Source organism: Pituophis catenifer, unplaced genomic scaffold (genome assembly GCF_029215685.1).
Source record: "Pituophis catenifer annectens isolate HBS135680 unplaced genomic scaffold, rPitCat1.0.hap2 SCAF_1, whole genome shotgun sequence".
NCBI lineage: Eukaryota > Metazoa > Chordata > Lepidosauria > Squamata > Colubridae > Pituophis > Pituophis catenifer.
In genome coordinates this window covers 282,913,717-282,935,703 of record NW_027256881.1, presented here as the reverse complement: position 1 = coordinate 282,935,703, position 21,987 = coordinate 282,913,717, and the positions used below count along the sequence as shown (strand labels likewise).

The 21,987-nt window shown below is 35.6% G+C and overlaps 1 protein-coding gene across 1 annotated transcript in view; it reads right to left on the bottom strand.

Annotated features, from left to right (window-relative positions):
* LOC139307939 (cytosolic phospholipase A2 epsilon-like) overlaps nt 1-21,751 on the bottom strand; it is a 46,928-nt gene extending 25,177 nt beyond the window's left edge. Inside the window, exons 1-7 of the mRNA XM_070931299.1 lie at nt 21,679-21,751; nt 13,081-13,217; nt 9,171-9,302; nt 5,904-5,944; nt 3,624-3,666; nt 2,549-2,606; nt 1,745-1,896 (exon numbers count right to left, since the gene is read on the bottom strand). Of these exons, the coding sequence (XP_070787400.1) occupies nt 1,745-1,896; nt 2,549-2,606; nt 3,624-3,666; nt 5,904-5,944; nt 9,171-9,302; nt 13,081-13,217; nt 21,679-21,751 (636 nt within the window). The remainder of the gene's footprint in view (nt 1-1,744; nt 1,897-2,548; nt 2,607-3,623; nt 3,667-5,903; nt 5,945-9,170; nt 9,303-13,080; nt 13,218-21,678) is intronic.
* Nucleotides 21,752-21,987: the final 236 nt, after the last annotated feature.

Genomic DNA, 21,987 nt, shown 5'->3' with positions numbered 1-21,987 from the left:
CAATCTTGAACTCAGTAGAACTTTCTCCTTTCTATCTATAGGATTGCAGTGTTAATTTGTTGTATTAACACACAGCAACAGCTATTAAAACAAGAGCATCTTCAGTTTATTACAGAACATATTTCCATTGGCTATAATATTGATTAAAAAAACTGGATTTTTTTTTTTAAATCAGGAAGTATGCTATGTTAGTCATTGAAGACTCTCAGTCATCCAGGGCTCCGGGCAAAGGTGTCTGAAGGTTGCTTCATGGCAGGTGGACTAATTTTTTTTATTCGTTAATTTTTTTGCTAGTCTGAGACATTTCGCTGCTCATCCAAGCAGCTTTATCAGTCAGAGCAAGTTAGTTAGGCAGAGAGTTGTTGGAATGTACCAACTCTAGCCACATCAACTTCAGGGGTTTTCCTTCCCAAAATGCATTGCAATATGTTGATGAAGCTTCTCAATCATCCAGGCCAAGATGTCTAAAAATTGAATCATGGCAACTGGGCTAATTTTTTGTTTTTTTGCTAGTTTGTGATGTTTCACTGCTCATATGAAGCTGCTTGGATGAACAGGGAAACGTCTCGGACTAGCAAAAAACAAAAATTAGTCTAGTTGCCATGATTCAACCTTTAGATACTATATATTAGGCAAGCTCAACTTTAAATCCAGAATCCAGTATATTGCATTAATTGGAAAATAAAGAAGTTTATGTGCTTTTATGATTAATATATTTTTATGAATGGGGAGGGGAGTTGTATGTCACCCATGGAGCATTGGACAGTTATAGTAAATTTAATTAATTAGCAGTCTTCTATTGGTTTAGAGATATCTGTTTAACGTACTTATGAGGTGGCTGTATCAAAACCATCTTCTATATGAATAATTAACAATAATTAACAAAGGAAACATTTTGGAAACATTCACAATAAGAGCAGGTGATGCTTTTTCTTTGTTGCAGCTGTTAATTCTTTGTTGACAGCTTCCACTTCCTTTTGTTCTAATGAACTACAATGCAGGCTAGATACTTAGCATTCTTCTTGAGCACAGAGTGGGGTGAATGGCTACTGCTAACTGAAAAGAGTTCAAATGAGTTTTAGCTCTGCTAGAATTCACCTGATCCCTATATTCTGGAACACAGAATTTCATTTGCCATTTCACCTCCCAAAGTCTTCCCTCCCAATCTGTCTGCACATTTACATTGGAAGACACGTAATAATGTGTGTATACACACACAAACACCAACACGGAAAGGTTAACCATCATATTAAACTGCAATATGTGGGCATATCTTATTGGGTACAACCAAATTAATTAGAATTAATCAACAGTGAATGATTCATTTCCAACTAAATTCGACTGAATAGGTTTAGCTACATCAGCAAATTAAACCATCGCTTGAATAAGAATAATTCATTTTCATAATATGATGGAAAGTTCAAGGAAGTTTACGTTGCAATACCTTTGTTGATCTTAGAAAATGCCATATTATTATTTTATTAGGTTTAACAAAGGAAAAAATAGGTTTTCTGCTCACATCTTCTATATATATGGAAATAGAGTATCATGAGACAGATCACAAGTGTACCTATCAGTGTTATAATAGGTGTTCACTAGCTCCAATGATGGCTAGATGTCCCTAGAAGTTCTTGGTGGGGGTCCTGCCTCTGCATTTTTACTCAAAATAAATGTATGCTATAGAACAAGTAATTGAAATAGGCTTGTTTTGATTTCTGAATTAAAATGTGCCTTAAAAACATACAGAATTTATGCCACACAAATTCTTTAGTAATTCAACTTTTAGGGCAGATTCTTTACACTTGACGCATTGAAATTCAAGAGGAACAGAAGAAGTCAATGGAAGTTTCTGAGATTCTTCATAGCATCCTTGCATAGTAAATAAAGCAATTTCATCTGTGGAGAAGTAAAGGTACAGTTACACAGGGAACTCCTTCATTAATGTCAAACTTAACTTGCATCCCATGAAAATATAAAACAAACAGATAACTGCTAAAGTAAAATGTTACAATTCTCTAAAGCACACTCCACCATTACATATCTACTAATACATTACTTGGCTTAAAATGTTTGTTATGAAACAGTAAATATTCAGGAAAGCTTCATATAAAAGACCATGTATATTCCAAGTAGCTAAGTAGGGGTATATGTTTCTCTCTCTGTGTTTTTAAAGGCATATATTAAAGAAAGCTGTGTGCCTATATCTTTCTTCCTTCCTTCCTTCCTTCCTTCCTTCCTTCCTTCCTTCCTTCCTTCCTTCCTTCCTTCCACTCCTTTGCTCCCCCTTCCCTTTTCTATCCTCTGCTCCCTTCCCTACAGGCAGTTATGGTGGGGTAGGGAATGAGGAATTGCAAGACTCAAGGAACATTGAAAATGAAGATCACAAAACCACAGCAGAAGTTCAGAAGTGCAATAGCTGCCAATAGAATTGAAGCAGCCACAATTTCCCCAAATTTCATTACTCAGGAGTCATGGAAGACTATTAAAACAATATATACAACCCTTTAAATTAAAAATAAATATAAAACAATACATTTCCAAGTATTACCTTTTGAAACACGTTTCATATTATTCACTTCTATCTCCAAGCAGGAAATTTCACGGGACTATTAAAAGGAGAAGAAAATCTTAGTGGTCAAAGCAAGATAGCTTTCAAAGAAATAGAACATCACTGGGAATGTTTTACAACATGAGAATTAGCCATAAATATCTAAACAAATACCTAAATTAATAGCCGAATTAGAATTATGTATCTATTTTAAATATATGAAATTAAACATGATTTTTCATGGACATGAAAATATTGTGAGCGCTAAAATGTGGGAGGCATCTATGTTTGGTTCTGAAATTGATTCAAGTAGGAACCAAAATGGAAATGTAATTGCCTCTGTGGAGATGCCCTGATTCTGCTAAACTTTTCTGAACAAAAGACCCTTAAATTGCCTGAGAGGCTTGCCTGCCTACCTGTCTGCCTGCCCCTATCTATCTATCTATCTATCTATCTATCTATCTATCTATCTATCTATCTATCTATCTGATATATGTTTGTTCATTTATTTATTTATTTAAATGCATAAACCCATTCAGCATATAATCATCTCTGGGCGGCTCCCAAAATGGTCTAAATGATTCAGTCTACCACACCATTTGTGTATGGGTTTGTGTGCGTTTGTGGATACATGTAGTTCATACACCATACACTCCCCTCATGTCTTTGCCTCCCAATATACTTAGGACGCCTCTTTTAGACCTCATGCCAACTTATGTGAGAGGAAACTCAATTAAATATGATGGGCTTTACTTCATAGTGTTTATGTTAGGCTGACCAATTTATGGCTTGTTCTGAAGCCTTTGAGGTAGTTGGAAATTATAATTAAAGGCATAATTCCTGTGAGATTTCCTTATTCATACAACAAAGGTAAAGAATCTCTGTTTATGGCTATAGAGGCTTTTTTATGTCTCATTTCATTATGCTGAAACTTTATACTATCCACCTCAACTAATTGCACTCACCCACTCTATTCACATACCCACACAAAGTCAAATTTAGGGACTGCAGAGTTAAAATATGACCACAACAACATGAAATTTTCAAAAGAGAAAAAATGGAAAATGGAAATTACCACTAGTACACCATTAGTAACAATATTCTCAGGAGGAGCTGAACTGAAAATAAATAAATAAAAATGCATGTATCATAACAGATTTTGGTTATTTAAATGTTCCTTTTATCTAATTCGGGGTGACATGAATTAATGACCTTACACTCTGCATTAACTTACTTTGGCTACGGTTTAGCCACATTCTAATGTGAAGCTTTTAAAACTGATTATAGATTTATCACTTGTAGGTGAGCAATGGAGAATTAGGCAAGAGTATGAAACACCCAAGAATAAGATGAAAGTGAACACCATTTTGACAATTTATTTTCATTTGGAATAATGAAATTGATTATGTGCCATCAAGTCATTTCTGATTCCTAGCAACTACATAAATAGATTTTCTCCATGACAAATTATGAGAAAGCAGACATAATATATTAATATACAGAAATGAATGAGTGAATACTGCCCGGCACTAACCTAACTAAATTCTAATTGCCTTAATAATTCAGTTTACTTGTAGATAAAGGATTTGATTAATCCAGTCCTTCAGATTAATCCTTCAGATTAATTAGGCAGAAATCATAATAATTTAATTGCTGGCATAAGCAGCACATATATTAAATTTGTCCTGGATTTCCCCAGGCAGAATTCTCAGATATTATATCTATGTTTCAAGGAAGTGGGAGCTCTTGGAACTGCTGAGGTTGTTTCAACCCAATAGCTACTGAACATCCAACAAGGTTTGCAGTTCTGGAAATCATGCCTCTGCATGAACCCTATGCCATTCGTCCATCAGCCAAGATTGTATGCTGACTAAAGTGCTTGGCTTGTGCCAAGGAGTTCTAGGTTCAATCAAGCTCATCCTTGGTCATGAAAATTTATTGAGTGATTTTAAATGCTGTCCTTGAGTCTAGCAGATTAACAGAATTTAGAATTCCACTTCATATTATGAAGTCGTTGGGTGTTTTATAATTCACACTTAACCATGGCACAAACATGATCCAGCAATCTCTTGTTATTCTGACATGTCCTCCTGTGTTGCCTTCATCTGTTCCTCAATCCCTTTAAGCTCACTGGTCTTTTAGAGTTTGTGTTCTTTTTTCAGATGTTTGCTTTTTGTATTCTTTTTATTATTTTGTTTTAAGTAATATTCTGTTGTATATCACCCAAAGTCATCATGGAATTGGGTGGCTTATAAATTAATATATTTAATTATTAAATCCATGTCTGAGACATTTTAAAGTCACCCTTAGCTGTCCTCATGCTTTCAGCATTAAACAAACAGTTTTGCCCGGAGTATTTAAAAAGTCTTCATTGACATTTTGCCCCAAGTATAATCTGAAGTACTTCCCCTGACAATTCAGTTGGTAGGGCATCTATTCAGCATCATAAGCTGGTGTAACCAAGGCCTTTCCTATCAAGTCCAAGGACTCCCATCAACTCCCATCAAGTCCAATGACACAGCAGTTTTGAATAGAGGAGAATCTGGCTTTTCAAACAGAGGCTGAGAGATTGGATCAGGCCTAAATGAATGAAACCAACTGATGACTCTAGCCATGATCGTGATGATCATTACTTGATAGATTTTGAATCCACCTTTTCTTCAGGAGCTCAAGGGATCACACATAATGCTCTGTCCTCCCATTTTCGCCACAGCAACAATTCTGTGAAGTAAGTTGAGCTTAGAGGCAATGACTGGACCATAGCATAAAAGTCATCAAGCTGGATATCTTTGTGACGGGTCATGACAATGAGAAAGGGAGAGGGCAGCAAAGCTAAAAGATTTAATCAGAGTCTTTTCTTAATATACTATCCATATCCAAAATCACTATGCAACAACAAATCTTAATAGGAGCTTTAAAGATAAGGCAGGGATTGACAGAGAGCAAAATTTAAGTTGGTAATGTTTCCTCATGTCTTAAAGCTGGGCAGAGAATGTTTTAATTTAGCACTGGGGAAAAGACCTGTCAAGTCATCTGTCCAAATACCAATCTTCCCATTGAAATGATGACCAACCCTAACTCCTAATCAATCCAATGATTCTCAACTGGCACTTTTCCATATTATCAGGGTAGAATAGACTAGGACTATGAATAACAGAAAAGCTTCTACTTTTTGTTATCATTTGAGGGTCACCTGAGTTTTTTATAATCCTAATCTGTAGTTTTAGAATAGGCATTTAAAAAATCTGTCTAATTTGAAGATAGCTACTATTATTACTACTGTCTATATTTTCCATAGCAGGCAGGGAAGCTTTTTTTAATGTTACAAATTCTTAAAAGTCTAGGAAGTACTTACATATTTTCCAGACTAAATTCTACTTCCAGATTTTCTTGAATCTATGAAAAAATAATGCATTATTTCATTATGACATATACGGAGTTATCTCCAGAAAATGCAGTTACATAAATTCCTTTAATACACAATGATATATTAATTTCTTGTAATAGGATATCTTTTCTTTTACAGCTTCCACACTCCAGATATAAGTATTATGGTATCTAGTAGTTAAGTTAAATAAACCAGTGGCCCTCTTAATATTTCTTTTAGTGTCTTGTGTCTTCATTTCATTATGTGGGTATTGTACCCATTTTAGCAGGAAGCTTCTGTCTGATTCCTGCTATCACTTCCCTGAGAATTAAATTTAAATATCTTGGGATATTTGCAGCATATTGAAGGAATTCCAGTGAGGACATGGTGAACAGACATTCCTAAACAGCAAGGACAACATTATGGCCAAATGGGTGATAGGATACTGGATTCAAGCTGCAGAAATAGCTCTAGGGAAAGGATAGATCATGAGAGCACCCATATATAGTCTGAACAGCTGCTATTCATGAATAGATGGCAGGAACTAGTGTTTCTGCAGACACTTCTGTGTTTGAAGCTGTGAGTTGAGGGCTTTCATCAAGCTCATAAGCTAATAATACCACCAAGGATGTTTAAATTGAATCAGTCCTCATCTCTTAATCACTTTTGGAATTACTTTTTTAAAATTATTTCTAAAATATTGAGAACCCTCAGAATTGATACTGAAACGATTTCTGAATATGAACATAAAGACTCAGAAAAAATATTTTTGAAGTAAACAGCAAAGAGGTAATTAGAGCATTGGCTTTGGAGTTATAAACTAAGTTATAAACTAAGGATCCAGATAGATGTGAAATAAAACTACATGAATCCTTCACAAAGTTACATGAATCCTTCACATGGAAATTGCTGTTCTTTTTTAACTCTAAAAATAGAAACATAATAAGCTGGGATATTGATGTTTGTTCACTAGAGGGAATTAGAAGGAACTAAAGATTGCATTTAAAGAAGGAACACATAAATTGCTTGACAAGAATGGAACAAGATGTTTTAACATTGGATCCAATTTAAGGATAGTTGGAAACAATGGATTCAGAAATTAATTTTAAAAATATCTGCTGTTATTGATAAACAGATTGTAAATGATGTGGTGGAAGAGGAACAAGTTCTACTGGATAAGACTGAAACTAATTTAAATGTGGATTTGGAAATGACAAGTTACAAGAATTATATAGAAAGGGATGAAATACTGGATGTACAAATAAAACTGGCTGAGGCTTCAACAATTAAAAAGGGCATACATATAATAAACCAGGCAAGTTATTTAATCTTCCTATACTGGATGAAAGAGCCTGCTAAACTTTGAAGGATTCTGCGACAAGAGGCAAAAGAAAAATGAAAAGAAATCCAGCTCTAAGACAGAGATTTGCTAAAGTTTTCAAGGTTTTTCTGAGAAAAAACAAAGAAAGGAATGAAAAGAAACCAATTTACAGTATATTTGAGGGTACTAAAAACTAAAACTGTACGGAATAAGGGAGGAAGAATATGAAGTAACTGAATAACAGTTGGAAGGGACCTTGGAGGGCTTCTAGTCCATCCCAAAGCTCAAACAGGAGCCCCTATACAATTTCAGACAAATGGTTGTCCAATCTCTTCTTCTTTTTTTCTTTTAAAAGCCTATGACAATCCCAGCTGAGTTGCCTGATCGTCAGAGGCTTTTTTTTCTTTTAAAAACATTTTTTTAAATTGTCAGAGGCTTTTAAAAGCATTTTTTCTACAACCTGTTTTTACTTTTAAAAGCATTTTTTTTCAGCCAAAGAGTTTGTAGAAAAAATGCTTTTAAAAATAAAAAAAAGCCTCTGATGATTGCGCGGCTCAGCTGGGCGGGGGGGGGGGGTAGGGATTTTTGCTACCAGTTCTACGAACCACCCATCACCCGTGCTACCAGATCAGGCGATCCAGTCCAAACTGGGAGCATTTCAACCCTGCTCTCCTCTCCCTTCTCTCCCTCAGACTGGCCCCACAAAAGCCTCTCCTCTCCTCTCTCTCAGGCTGGCTCCACAGAAGCCTCTCTTATCCTACCCCCTTTTCTACCTCAGGCTGGCCCCATAGATCCTCTCCACTCCCCTTCTCTCCCTCAGGCTGGCCCCATAGATCCTCTCCTCTCCCCTTCTCTCCCTCAGGTTTTCTAGCCCCTTCTCTCCATGAGGCTTGCCCCACAGAAGCCTGTCCTATGCTATCCTATTCTCTCCAGAGTTATTTTCAAGTTGGGAGGGGGAGTAGAACGTCTAACTAATTATCATCAGAGCGTGTTATAATAATATAGGAAATACTAATGCTCTGCTGGTCATTTTGAAAAATCCTTTCTTAGTGAGCACCTAGAAGCCAAGAGGAACATACGTGGCAAATTTCAAGTTTGTAGGCTTTACGGTTCTGGAGATATCATGACTAATGCGAGTGGTTTTTGCTTTTATATATATATAGATAAGTTGTTCTTTTTGGTAACTTTTAATGACTTTTGCTAATTAAGATAGAAGGTTTTAAAGCTTATGATAAGTAGATGAGATATGGGATGAAGAAAGTCTTTGTTCTTTTTAAAGAGAACTTGATAAGTGGTTTAAAATGTAATCATATTGTGATGAGGGAGAAGTCACTACTTTCTCCCCTTTATTATATATGTTTTTCTTCTTGCAATATTATATATAAAATACATATTGTAGTTGTTAGTATTTATAAAATCTGTAATCTTTAATAAAATTATTATATTAAAAAGGATGTCTGCAACATAATCAGCAGGCTTGTTTTCACTTCACCTGAATCCAGTAGAAGCACAATTGCAATCAGTTCACTGATGTTTGAATGCCATTTCCAATTCATTTAAACCAAAACTCCTTAAAGTCACCTCTTGTAGATAAAATAACAGTGATGACATTTTGCTTCCAAAGTATTATTCTTGAAGAATGATTACATCTGAATGTCTGTTTTACACATGTGAATTCAATATACATTAAAAAAAAACATTTCTAGTAAAGAATTTGGAAAGTTTAGCCATGATATATCTGAACACCAATAAGGTTCCTAGAATTCCCACCCTGCCCTTCCTAGCCTGTTGTGTTTGAGGGGTGAGATGGGTTGATGCTGAAAGTTCCCATTAAATCTGTGTTCATCTATTCCCATTCCCCCACCAGTAAATGTCAACAGTTTTGTTGCTTGTTAATCATGCCCTTCCTTTGACCAGCAATTCTGCCCCCTTACTTTTGGATCCAATGGAAATGTGAGACAAATTGTTTCTCCAAGCTGAAGTTTAGCAACGTCGAAGAGAACAGTGAAGGGGTCACCATCCAAAAGACAGTGGTTTTCATCATGAACGATGAGCTCCAAAATATTCTGAGAAGAGAAGGAAACTTAAATCATCAGATTTTGAATTTAGACCACCAAACCAAAAAGAGAGTAATATTCAGTGGTCAGACGCTTCTCTTCAATTGCCTAAGAAGGCAATTTCATTTTCATTACAGAATTCCAGTTATAGTTTAAAATCAAAGTATGTATTAGGACTATAAGTCTTTGAATTCTAAGCTTGAGGAAGAAAGCAAAGCTATAGTTGATTCTTACATTATTGTTCTGACCTAGACTTCCTTAGAAATTAAACAGCACAAACTTAGTCCCAGCAAATCTCTTTAATTCATATGGCTGTAAATTACTTTTATTTACAGTCTGCAAAGCTTGATAAACAGTCTTTCAGAGGAAGGTTATCAACTCCTACCTATCTCATATGGAACATTGCCAAAGAGCTAATTTCCAGATGCAGGGCAAGGCCAAACTTGGCACAGAGTCACAAACAGAAGTTTCAAATCTTGAATCAGCCAGATGAACTAATTGCTTCCTGCAAAAACTCACATCCCATTCGCTTCTTTTATGTCTTATGAGAGGGACCAATCATCTCCAAGCCTTACTCCCAACTCGATCCTGTTTCCTTAATTGTTCCTGTTTCCTGGCAGCTCTACGCTTGCGCACACTGCACACAATTAAATGTATATGTAACACACACACCCATCTCATTATCTCTACTAGCTCTGGTGATTTACACACCACTCAAAAGAAACAATAAAATAAACAAAAAAGTAACAAAAAGATGGCACTTCTTGGAGATCCAAACACCTCCTTGCCAGCAATTAACACCCTGATAAGCAGGGATTAAGACCAGAAAGAACATCAGGCAAACAATCAAGGAATAAACAATCAAGAAACTACCAACACAGGCAAGGCAGTGGCCCACACCCTAATCAAGGAATTACCAACTACACCCACCCAATACAGACAGAGCAAGCTACTGTACATAAGTAGAGAGAAAATTCCACTCCCCTCTAGCAATGAAGATATTATCTAGCCAAGTATGAAACATCTGCAGAAAAACAACCAAGAACTCACAGAAGGCATACTGTTATTACCCAATGTCTACTAGTCTATATTAAAACATTAGTATAATCTTTGAATGATATGAACTCTTAGCTATGATGAAATAAATTATCTGTGTTCTATGATAATTTCTGCTTAATAAAAGCAAGTGAAGGGTGGGTAGGGTAGACAGATTGCACTTGATAGCAATAATAATTTGATGGAGAGGAAGAGAGACAATATTCTTCCTTTGCAAGTTTTCTTCCCCCTTACATATAGTTAACTTGCCACTGCATTTCTAATTGTGGCAGCAATGCAGCCATACTTTGAATAAATGTGAAAAAGTGTGTCTTTTCCCCCACATCAAATATTAAACTATGAAACAATATCAGCTGTGATATACAAAATGTAACATGAGAAATATCTTTTCCTTCCTACTTACAAAATGATTGGTAGATTTGGGACTGTGACTTACAGTTTAATTGCCACTTATTCTGTTAGGCTCAATACCCAGGGTATACCAAAAATATTATGGCTCATCCTTGCCCACTGTGAACTGGCTTTTATTAAGCAGAAATTACCACAGAACATATATAATGTATTTGATTATGACTAATAACTAAGAGTTCATATAATTTAAAGATTATATGTGTTTTCATAATTTAAAGATTATATGTGTCACGTTAGTAGATATTAAATAATAACAGTATGCCTTCTGTGAAGTTCTTGTGCAGACATTCTTTTATCCAGCTAGGTAACATCTTCAGTGCTAGAAGGGAGTGGGGTTTTCTCTCTGCTTATGTATAGTAGCTTGCCCTGTCTGTATTGGTGGGGGTATAGTTTTCTCCTTGATAGTTCCTTGATTAGGGTGTGATCGACTGCTTTGTTTCAGTTGGTAGTTCCTTGATTGTTTATTGCTTGATTGTTTGCCTGATATTCTTTCTGGTCTTAATCCCTGCTTATCAGGATGTTAATTGCTGGCAAGGAGGTGTTTGGATCTCCAAGAAGTGCCATCTTTTTGTTTCTTTTTTTATTGTTTCTTTTGAATGGTGTGTAAATCACCAGAGCTAGTAGAGATAATGAGATGGGGGGGTGTCACATATACATTTAATTAATAAATAAAAATATGGTATTTCTCTAGGTGCCTATTGATGGCTGATTCATCTGCATGCCATGCTTCCATGAATTCCCTAGCATTTTTCAATTTAAACTTTAGTTTGGGATGCTCAATTTATTCTGGGGAGTGATATCCCAGTTGAAAGTACAGTATGTCCTTCATAAATGTACTTGGATGAGATTAAAATTAATTGTAGGATAGTCACCTACTTTCTGTATAGAAATCAGATTTTTTTTTCTTGAGTACAAAGTTCAGAAGTGGTTTCCAAGCAGAAACAAAACTGGAATGTTCTTTTATTTAATTAAAATAATTAAAACAATCACCTTTGTTATTTCTACTAGCTCTATGACTTTTTATATCCATTCTTTTGTTGTGCCTGATGTTCAATAAAAATTCAATAAAAATATTTTTTTTAAAAAAAGATTTATCTCTATGTGCTTATTGATGTCTGATTCATCTGAGTGCCAAGCTTCTAGGAATTTCCTAACAGGTTTCAATTTAGCTTTAGTTTGGGATGCTCAGTTTAGTCTGGGGAACTATGTCCCAGTTTACAAAAACGTCTATGATCAAATTGATGACATTGTGAGTTAAGGAAAGAATTATAATGGCACCTCTTAGCAATAATATTCATTAAAAATACTTTGACCACAGTATTATTTATTTATTTATTTATTTATTTATTTATTTATTTATTTATTTATTTATTTAATTTATTATATTTCTATACCACCTTTTTCCCGTAGGACTCAAGGCGGTGTACAGTCAAGAAAAATATAGACACACAAACATCATAAAATTGCTAATTAAAATTATTACTTAATTTGGTCAATTAAATAAAACCCAGAATTAGATAACATTTAAAAAATTCATTCACATGTTCATATGTTTAGCCCCGCCTGTTGGAACATCAGGGTCTTGAGGGCACGGCGGAAAGCACGGAGATCAGGGATATTCCGTATCTCCGGGGGCAGTTCATTCCAAAGGGTTGGAGCCCTCACAGAGAAGGCCTTCCCCCTGGGAGTTGCCAGTCGGCATAATTTGACTGATGGTACCCTGAGTAGTCCCTCCCTGTGAGAACGAACTGGTCGGTGGGAGGCTATTGGTGGCAAAAGACGGTCTCATAAGTACCCAGGTCCTAAGCCATGGAGCGCTTTAAAGGTGATAACTAACACCTTGAATCGCACCTGGAAGACCACCGGGAACCAGTGCAGCTCGCGTAGGAGAGGTGTTACATGGGCGTAACGAGCTGCGCCCATAATCACCCGCGTGGCTACATTCTGGACCAGTTGGAGCCTCCAGGTGCTTTTCAAGGGGAGCCCCTTGTAGAGAGCATTACAGTAGTCCATACGGTAACTAGGGCATGAGATATGAATGAATGAATGAATGAATGAATGAATGAATGAATGAATGAATGAATGAATGTTGGCCACAACAATAATGCAGAATTTGCTTAAGCTCAGAAGTTCACAGAATTTCATTTTAGTTTGCAAACAGACAGCAAAATGAGAAATTATTCTTATACTAAGTCCTATTTGTGAGCTTTCTATAAGTGGCCACTGTGATTTAGATTAATGGACTATACGTACCTCATATATTTTCTTAGGTTTTAAGGTTATTAATATTAAGAGTAATATTAATCACTTTGTGCCTTACTTTGACTTGATTCTGTATCCTGTAGCAGAAGGTTTCATTCCATACTGGATCTTTACAGTCCTTAATATTCTTTGTCCGAGCCGTTTCAAATGAAGCTGATGGCAGGAACAAGCTCACATAGCAATCAGACTGGCTAACTGTTGGGTTTTAATTTTTTTTTAAAAAAAAGGAGGGATTAATGCAGTATTCCTAGAAGACATGCTATCATTAATATTTATTTTAATCCCTGACAAGATCATATACACATACCAAGAGTACAAAGAAACCAAGGTTTTTTTTTTAACTAGATCTAATTTCTGAATTCACAATGGCTGAATGAACATTAAAGTTTAGATCATAAATCCATAGAACTACCTAAGCACTTTCACTATGTCCACTCAACACATAGAAATTGATACATGATCTCTAAGAGTATGTTTATTTTACAAGCACCAAAAATATCATATGCATCGTGATACCAACATTCAAATGACATAAATGGAGTATGTCACATCATTTGTGTGTTAATATAATACACATGACCTCCTTTGCTGTCCTTTGAACATGCCCTTGTCTGTAATGGCTCCATAAAATGCCTTTATTATTATGCCTTTATTATACTGTACATAAATTATTTCTGGTTCTCTCTAGAAGTACAAGAAGCTCTAGGAAGAAGAAGCTCTATGGCAAAAATAACCTTTGCTACAACAGGGTGACATTTTTACTCTTATTTTATTTACCAGTGAACAGTTACATATATTACCTTTATCTACAATTCCCTTCCTTTATATTGTACAGCTATTGAAACTGCTTCTAATATAATACTGTATAGACAATTATCTTGCTTCTTTGGCAGCTCATCTAAGGTTATGAAGTTTAATCAATCAGAATAGAGCTGGAAGGGACTTTGCAGGTCTTCTAATCCAGCCTCCTGCTCAAACATATATCATTTCAGACAAGTGACTTAACAGTCACTTCTTAAGAACCTCCAGTGATGAAGCACCCATAAGATCTGAAGGCAAGTTGTTCCACTGTTTAACTGTCCTCACTGTTAGGAAGTTTCTCCTTCATTTTTCAGAAAAAAATAGGCTGAAAAAAGCCCCGAAAATGTGCCCAAAAAAAAGCCGAAAAAAAGACCAAAAAAAAATGGGCTGAAAAAAGCCTTGAAATGGCCGAAAAGCCTCAAAACGGACCAAAAACAGGCCCAAAAAATGGGAAGCCAAAAACTTTTTTTCCCCTTCTTCTAAACTTAGGTGCGTCTTATAGTCAAGTGCATCTTATTGTTCAAAAAATATGGTAGGCTTTTTGGCTGCAGCAGCACACTGCTGACTCATGTTTAAATGTTTCTAGATGTTCATAGATCTGTTTTTTGATTATTTTTTCCAGTATATTCCCAGGTATTGATGTTAGGCTGATTGGTCTGTAGTTTTCTGGGTCTGGTTATTTTTTTTCTCTCTCTTTCTTTTTTTTGAAAATGGAAACCACATCAGCTCTTTGCCAATCCTCTGGTAGTTCCTCAGTGCTCCAAGACTTTTTTAATGATATGTTACAATGGTTCTGAGATAGCATCTGCCAGTTCCTTCAGAACTCTGGGATGTAATCCATCAGGTCCCAGTGATTTATATTCACCAAGGTCTGACAGGTGTTCTCTTAAGATTTTCTTGCTTATTTTAATTTTTCTTTACATGGAAGCAAAAAAACAGGGGGGGGGATTGTGTCACTAATTGCTTGATAAAAAAAATGAGTTGACTGTTCCCTTTCTTTTTCCAGTGTCCGCAGAAAAGAATTCTGCTCAGTCACCTATCCCTCTTGAGAGAGGGTGCTTTTAAATGAATTAACAATTAAAATGTTACCTTCCTAATAGTATTATGGCTTTTATCCTACTTGTGGCATTAGAATTTCTATAGACTATTGTCACAAGTAAATGCCTTATTCTCAAATGGGGAAAATGTATATTCACAGAATATCAGGGGTTAATTTATATCTCCTTCTTAATGTATTCATATGTAACCACTCCCATCTATTACTCCGCCTCATTGATATAAAAGGGGGCGCACGGACCTCCCACTTGCTTCTATCTACGATCATTCAGAGAATATAGAATGCCTATTGTAAATAAATAGTATTTTGTTTAAATACTACGTTCCTGAATCATTTATTGAGTCTGATCCTCAAAATTACGCAACAATCTGGTAGCAGAGGATGGTTGGACTGACTCAATAAAAAATAGATATGCCTAAGAAAGAAAACTCCAAAAACAAAAGAGAAAGACCCAACACCAGGGCACACAATATAGAGATGGAAACGGATCAAGAAATGATCGATGAATCTACAACTATAACAACAAAAGAATCTGAAGACTGCACTACAGACAACGAAGAGGTAATCGATGAAACTGATGAACAAGGAGAGAACGAGATAGAAAACAGCGATCTCAGATCAGAGATACTGAGACTACTGAAAAGCCAAAAAGATGACGAAAATCTCATCGCGAACCTCCAAGACATCATAAAAGACAGCGGAGCAGCGAGAGAAAAACACATCGTAACAAATGAATCTAAAGAACTAAAAATGGTGAGTGAATTGCCTGTAGATAAGAATATAATGAAAAGGAAGACTAACGGTCCCGCACAAAATTTCGAATGGCAGCCATCTTGGTTTCAACAGACCACTAAGATGAGTGAAGCAGAGCCAATCAGAAAACAGAATTCAAAATGTCTGGCGTGAAAAGCCCTACAGAGTGTAAAAAGTAAAAAAGAAAAAGTCTACTCTTCAGAAGAATCCGATACAGACATCGAAGAAACTTCAATCGAACTACAAATAGAATCAGCAATGAAAACTCTCTTTGCAACATTCGGTCCAAATTTAAAAATTACTAAAGAATCAATGAAAGCTGGCGATCAAAGAATAAAGAAAAGACAGGCAAGCAAGCAAACGTCTCGGAATCTACCCGCTTCTATCCAGACAGCGAAAACACCGGCGCCTGAGCCCAGAGAACCCTGTAAATACTCCCCCACGCCGCAGACGCTTCCAGGAGCCAGAGACCTCAACAGGAACAACTTCGGCAACAAGAAGCAAGCGCCAGTCGTCACCTGGACACCCAAGATCGAACCGGAGACCGAGTCATCGGAGGAAGAACACTACGAGGGAGCTACAGCAACGAGAACCTCTCCCGACAGCTTCAGAAGCGAAATGAGCAACGCGCATGCGCAAACACACGCAGACAACTACGGAGGACATGAAGAACAGAGAGAACCATTCAGACTCGTTGCAAGCATACCTACACCGTTCTGCAACTATCAACATTTACAAGATCACGGACAACCTCCAGTTGTAAGTAATGGAACAAATAATATTGGGAACTTGCCCAATGATTTCCCAAAACTGAAAATAGATGGTATTAATTTACAGGAATGGTGTCAACAACCTCAGGTTGCTTTTTTTTTTAGGAAAATTTATTATTTTTCATATCTAACCCTCCCAAAAAGCCTTGGACTCTAAAATTGGACTGCCTGCACCACAGAGCATTCTACTTATTAATATCTAGTATATCTCCTGCTATGTATCATAGTATTAAGCATAACTTGACTGTCTCAGAGATTATTCACTGCATGTTTAAATTGTTTCATAGTGAAAGTGTAGCAACCACAACAAGAATGTCTAAAGATTTCTTCTCAGCTAGGATAAAACCTGGGGTTACTGTAAGTGAACATTTAATATCTCTAAACAAAATCAGAGCAGAACTACATTTAAGGGGGGAAATAATATCAGAACAAACAATGAAAAGTGTTATCATTAATTCATTAGACTCATCATGGGATAACTACATATCACATTTAGACACAATTAATTTGGGATACTTATCCATAGAAAACTTATCAAATAAGCTAATAGCTGAAGATAATCTAAGAAGAAGCCGCTGCAATACACACATAGAACATAGACAAACTAAGAGAGTAGTATTTCAAGAAAAATATCGAGAATCAATTGAATGTTATAATTGTGGATCCAAAGAACATTGTAGAAGAGATTGTCCTAAATTCCTTAGAGAAAGACAAAAACATGACTATAGAAGCAGATATCATAACAGACAATCATCTATTGATAGACACAGATATAGAAACTCACCTAATTTTAGAGAGCGTAGAGGGGGCAGAGATAATTCAAGAGATAGAAAGTCTGGATCATTAAATGAATTAGATAAACATAATATAACTAACATACAAAATTCAAGGGATAATGCTTGGCTCATTGATTCTGGGGCAACTAATCACACAACACATGACAAAAAAAATACTATCTTCCTTTATAGAAGATAAATTTGTAATTAAGATAGCCAATCAAGAAAAAGTCCAAGTTATTGGAAGAGGAAATGTAAATTTACCCGGTCTAGGGAAAATAGAGGGGGTATTATTAATACCAGAAATACCTCATAGCATACTTAGTGTAATAAAACTAAGCAGAGATTCTGACATAAATATAGTATTCTCAAAAGGAAAAGCAACCCTAGAGAAAAACAAAACAAAAAACGATTGAACATGCTGAAGGTGTTAAAATAAAAAATTGTAAAAATTATTTAGAATGTTCAGTATGTAAATCCTCAAAACTCAGAACTAATCCCAGGCCAAAAAGGGCTACAAGATCAACTAACCACATTTTTGATCTGGTACATATGGATCTAGTCGGTCCATTAACCCCATCAATCACATATAGAAAACGATATTTTCTAACTATTGTAGACGACTATAGCCGTTATGAGTTTGTCTATACTTTGAAACACAAAGATGAAACATTTCAAAAATTTAAAGAGTTTTACAAATGTGTAGAAACACAACATAATATCAAAATAAAACAAATCATGACAGACAGGGGATCTGAATTCATGTCAAAAGAATTCTCCCAATGGCTAAAAGACAAAGGAATGCTACACTTCACATCTAGTCCTTTCTCCGCATTCCAAAATGGAGTGGTAGAACGAAAGAACTCGACACTACAAACCATGATTAGATGTACATTAGAAGATGCTGGCTTAGGAAAACAATTCTGGTCAGAAGCCCTACTATATTCCAATTATACTCAAAACAGAACTTGGTCCAGCATCGTAAACAAAACACCATATGAACTAATGTATAATAGAAAACCTAAGATAACACACATGCACATATTTGGAGTCACGGCGGATGTACACATACCAAAACAATTGAGGCATAAAGGAGAGAACGTATCCAGAAGACTTAGATTCATGGGATACGAAACAGGCACAAAAGGGTACAGATTTATTGATAATAACAACAAATTCATAATTTCTAGAACAGCTGTATTTCATGAACAGGCCAATTGGTCTAAAATACATCTTAATGAGATATTCCCAACTACAAAGACAGACACTGAACATCAAGACAAAATAGAAAGAGAAGGACTCAATCACAATGCACATGAAAACAAAAATAAAACATGGACAAATAGTCACCCCAGAATAAAAACAGATTCATTAACAAAAAAGGAGGCAAGCTATCTACACGATAATGATAGCAAACCAGAAAAAACAATCAGATGTAACAGAAATCAGGTGCCAAGTAAATACAAGGATTACATAATGTACATGAGTAATGAAACATCAACACCCAACACATACGAGGAAGTATTAAAGCTCCCCATTGAAGAAAGAAAAAAATGGGAATTAGCCATGACCAAAGAAATGGACAGTTTGCAAGAATTAAATGTATTTACACCTACTCCTGCACCTAAGGACAAAACTATCATAGGCACCAGGTGGATATTCAAAATTAAAAATCTGGAAGAAGGCAACACATTATATAAAGCTAGATTAGTTGCACAAGGTTATGCTCAAAAGTATCCTGAGGATTACACAGACACATACTCTCCCACAGTAAGGACTGAGAGTGTTAAAACAGCTTTAGTTATAGCATCTGCACTTAATCTTGATGTCTTTCAATATGACATACAGACCGCATATTTACACGCAAAGCTTGATAAAGAGATATATGTAAGAGCACCTCATAGCCAATACACAAACAAAAATGAAACTTGGTTATTGAATAAAAGTTTGTACGGACTAAAGCAATCCGGCAAACGTTGGTATGAATGTTTGGTCAACGTACTCAAAACTATGAATTTCAATGCCACAACTGCAGACAATTGTTTTTTTGTTAAAAAAAGAAGGTGACTCATTAGAATTTGTGTTAATTTATGTGGATGATATTTTATATATCGGTAAACATAAAGAGAAAAGAGATACATTTGTAACAAAACTAAATGAACATTTTTCTTTAAAATCATTGGGAAAAGTAAACAAATATCTTGGAGTTCAAATCAGTAAAACCAAAAAAGGATTTAAACTATCTCAAAAAGATAAAATTATAGAACTCCTGAATAAATGTAATTTGAATGATGCCAAACCTTGTGATACTCCAATGCAGGCCGATTTTTTAAGAAACATGGATGAATCATCCCCTGAATTTAAAGATAATACACTTTACAGATCAGTTATTGGTTCCCTTTTGTATATATCTAATTGGACTAGACCTGATATTGCTTTACCCCTCAACCTGTTATCCAGATATGTTAGTAAACCCTTAGTGTATCATTGGGAAGCCATTAAACGAGTATTAAGGTATTTAAAGCACAGCTTAGACTTCTGCTTACTACTGGAACCCAATAATGTTAAAGAGCCCATTCTTACTTGTTACGCTGATGCAGATTGGGCAGGTGACACTAAATGCAGAAAAAGCACCTCAGGGTATATATTTTTTCTAAACAATTGTCCAGTCTACTGGTATACTGGAAAACAAGATTTAGTAGCCACATCAACAACTGAAGCAGAATATGTTTGTTTGTCTAAAGCCTCCAATAATCTTGTATGGTTTAATGATTTATTATCAGATGTTTGGAAAAATCCTTCATTACCATTTATCATACATGAAGATAACAAAGCTGCTATTGAGATATCTAGATCTGATGCTATTGGTCAAAGATCCAGGCATATAGATATCAAATTCAAACACGTAAGACAACTATCTCAAGATGGATTTATTAAAGCCATTCACTGCGAAACCTCAGAACAAATAGCTGACATATTGACTAAGCCTTTGCCATCTAAACAACACAAATATTTAACTTCTAAACTACAAGTTTTATATTGTTCTGAACCTGAATGTAATTATTGTTGTATATCGAATCGGCATTTAGAGGGGGATTTGTCACAAGTAAATGCCTTATTCTCAAATGGGGAAAATGTATATTCACAGAATATCAGGGGTTAATTTATATCTCCTTCTTAATGTATTCATATGTAACCACTCCCATCTATTACTCCGCCTCATTGATATAAAAGGGGGCGCACGGACCTCCCACTTGCTTCTATCTACGATCATTCAGAGAATATAGAATGCCTATTGTAAATAAATAGTATTTTGTTTAAATACTACGTTCCTGAATCATTTATTGAGTCTGATCCTCAAAATTACGCAACAACTATTATGGACTTCTTTCCTTTTCTGCTTTGCTTTTGCTGGCCTAGTTGGTGAATTCCAGCCTATGATTCAGAAGATCATAATGAATAATGAATAATAATAACAAAAACAATGTAGGTAGCTCGTAGAAGTTGGATTTGAAAGAATTGTTGCTTACATGCAAAAGGGAAGCAAATACTTTGGTCAGATATCAACTTCTTTACTGAATACACAGAAGGAATTAAATCACTTTATAATATTTTGGACAGATTATAATAGTATTCAAAACTAAAGAAACCTCAGCGGAGATTAGTGCCTGCATATTAACAAACTAGTGCAGAAGTATCCATAGGCAGGAGGATCAAAATGTTAATGATGATGGCTACAACTATACAATGGAAGCCCCATTTCATTTTATTTATATGCTTTGGGCATGCATGTTAAAAAGTGGAAAAGCTTCAATTGCATGATCCAAACCACCATCTTTGCCTTTTTTGACCCCATCCCCCACCCCACCTTCTGTACGGGAAGAGAGATGCTTCCCTGAGAAATGGGGCTTTTCAGCAAGTTTCCTCTGCTACTTGTTTATTGAACTAGATATAGGAAGCGTCATCTATATACACACAACTTGCTACGTTCAGAGAATTTACATAGTAAAGCTAAATTGCAGAATGACTGCAGAAAAAAATGAGTTTGAGGATAATTAAGTTTTTATAATATAAACAAATAAGTAATTTGAATTTTCATAGGACATGTAAATAAGAGGACATTTTAAAACTTATTCTTCCCTTATCCTAAATTTTGTCTTTCAGAGGCAATTAACAAAGGAAACCCTCTATAGTATGGATTAACCTTTCAGTCCTTGTTAAAAAGGAAAACTCTCAATGCAAACATCTTTTGGAAATGTATCATGTTTAATAAATTTCTATAATCTGTTTGAAACACACTTTAAAGGAGAAAATGCAACTTAGAAATAAAATAAGGAAAATTAAATTCTTCTGAAATTGCATATACCTTTACAGTATAGTAGCAACTGTATTACACTGCATTATAGTATTTTATTCAATGTGAATATATATGTCAGAGCAAAGTAGTAGTGAGTGCCCAGTGTACCATATGGAATCTGTAGAAATGGTAGAATACTCACATAAATTGGCTTTTTGTAAATTGGTTATTTGTATGATTTTCACAGAGAGCAAACTGAAAGATGCCTTCTCCATCTGCAGAATAACAGCAAACAGAAAAATTTACTGCTCTGTGCCGATCAACCCATGGTCAACTACTGCGGCTTCTCAAAAGGCGTTTAATCAGAAAAAGCTAGAATTAAAATCAGGTAAGTTAGTCAGCATTCAGGTCATCAGGACATTGTACCATGTGGGAAGAGAAGGGAAGGGAAGGGAGAGGGGAGGGGGAGGGGGAATGTGGGGGTAGGGTATATGGAATCAGGGGGGCTTAT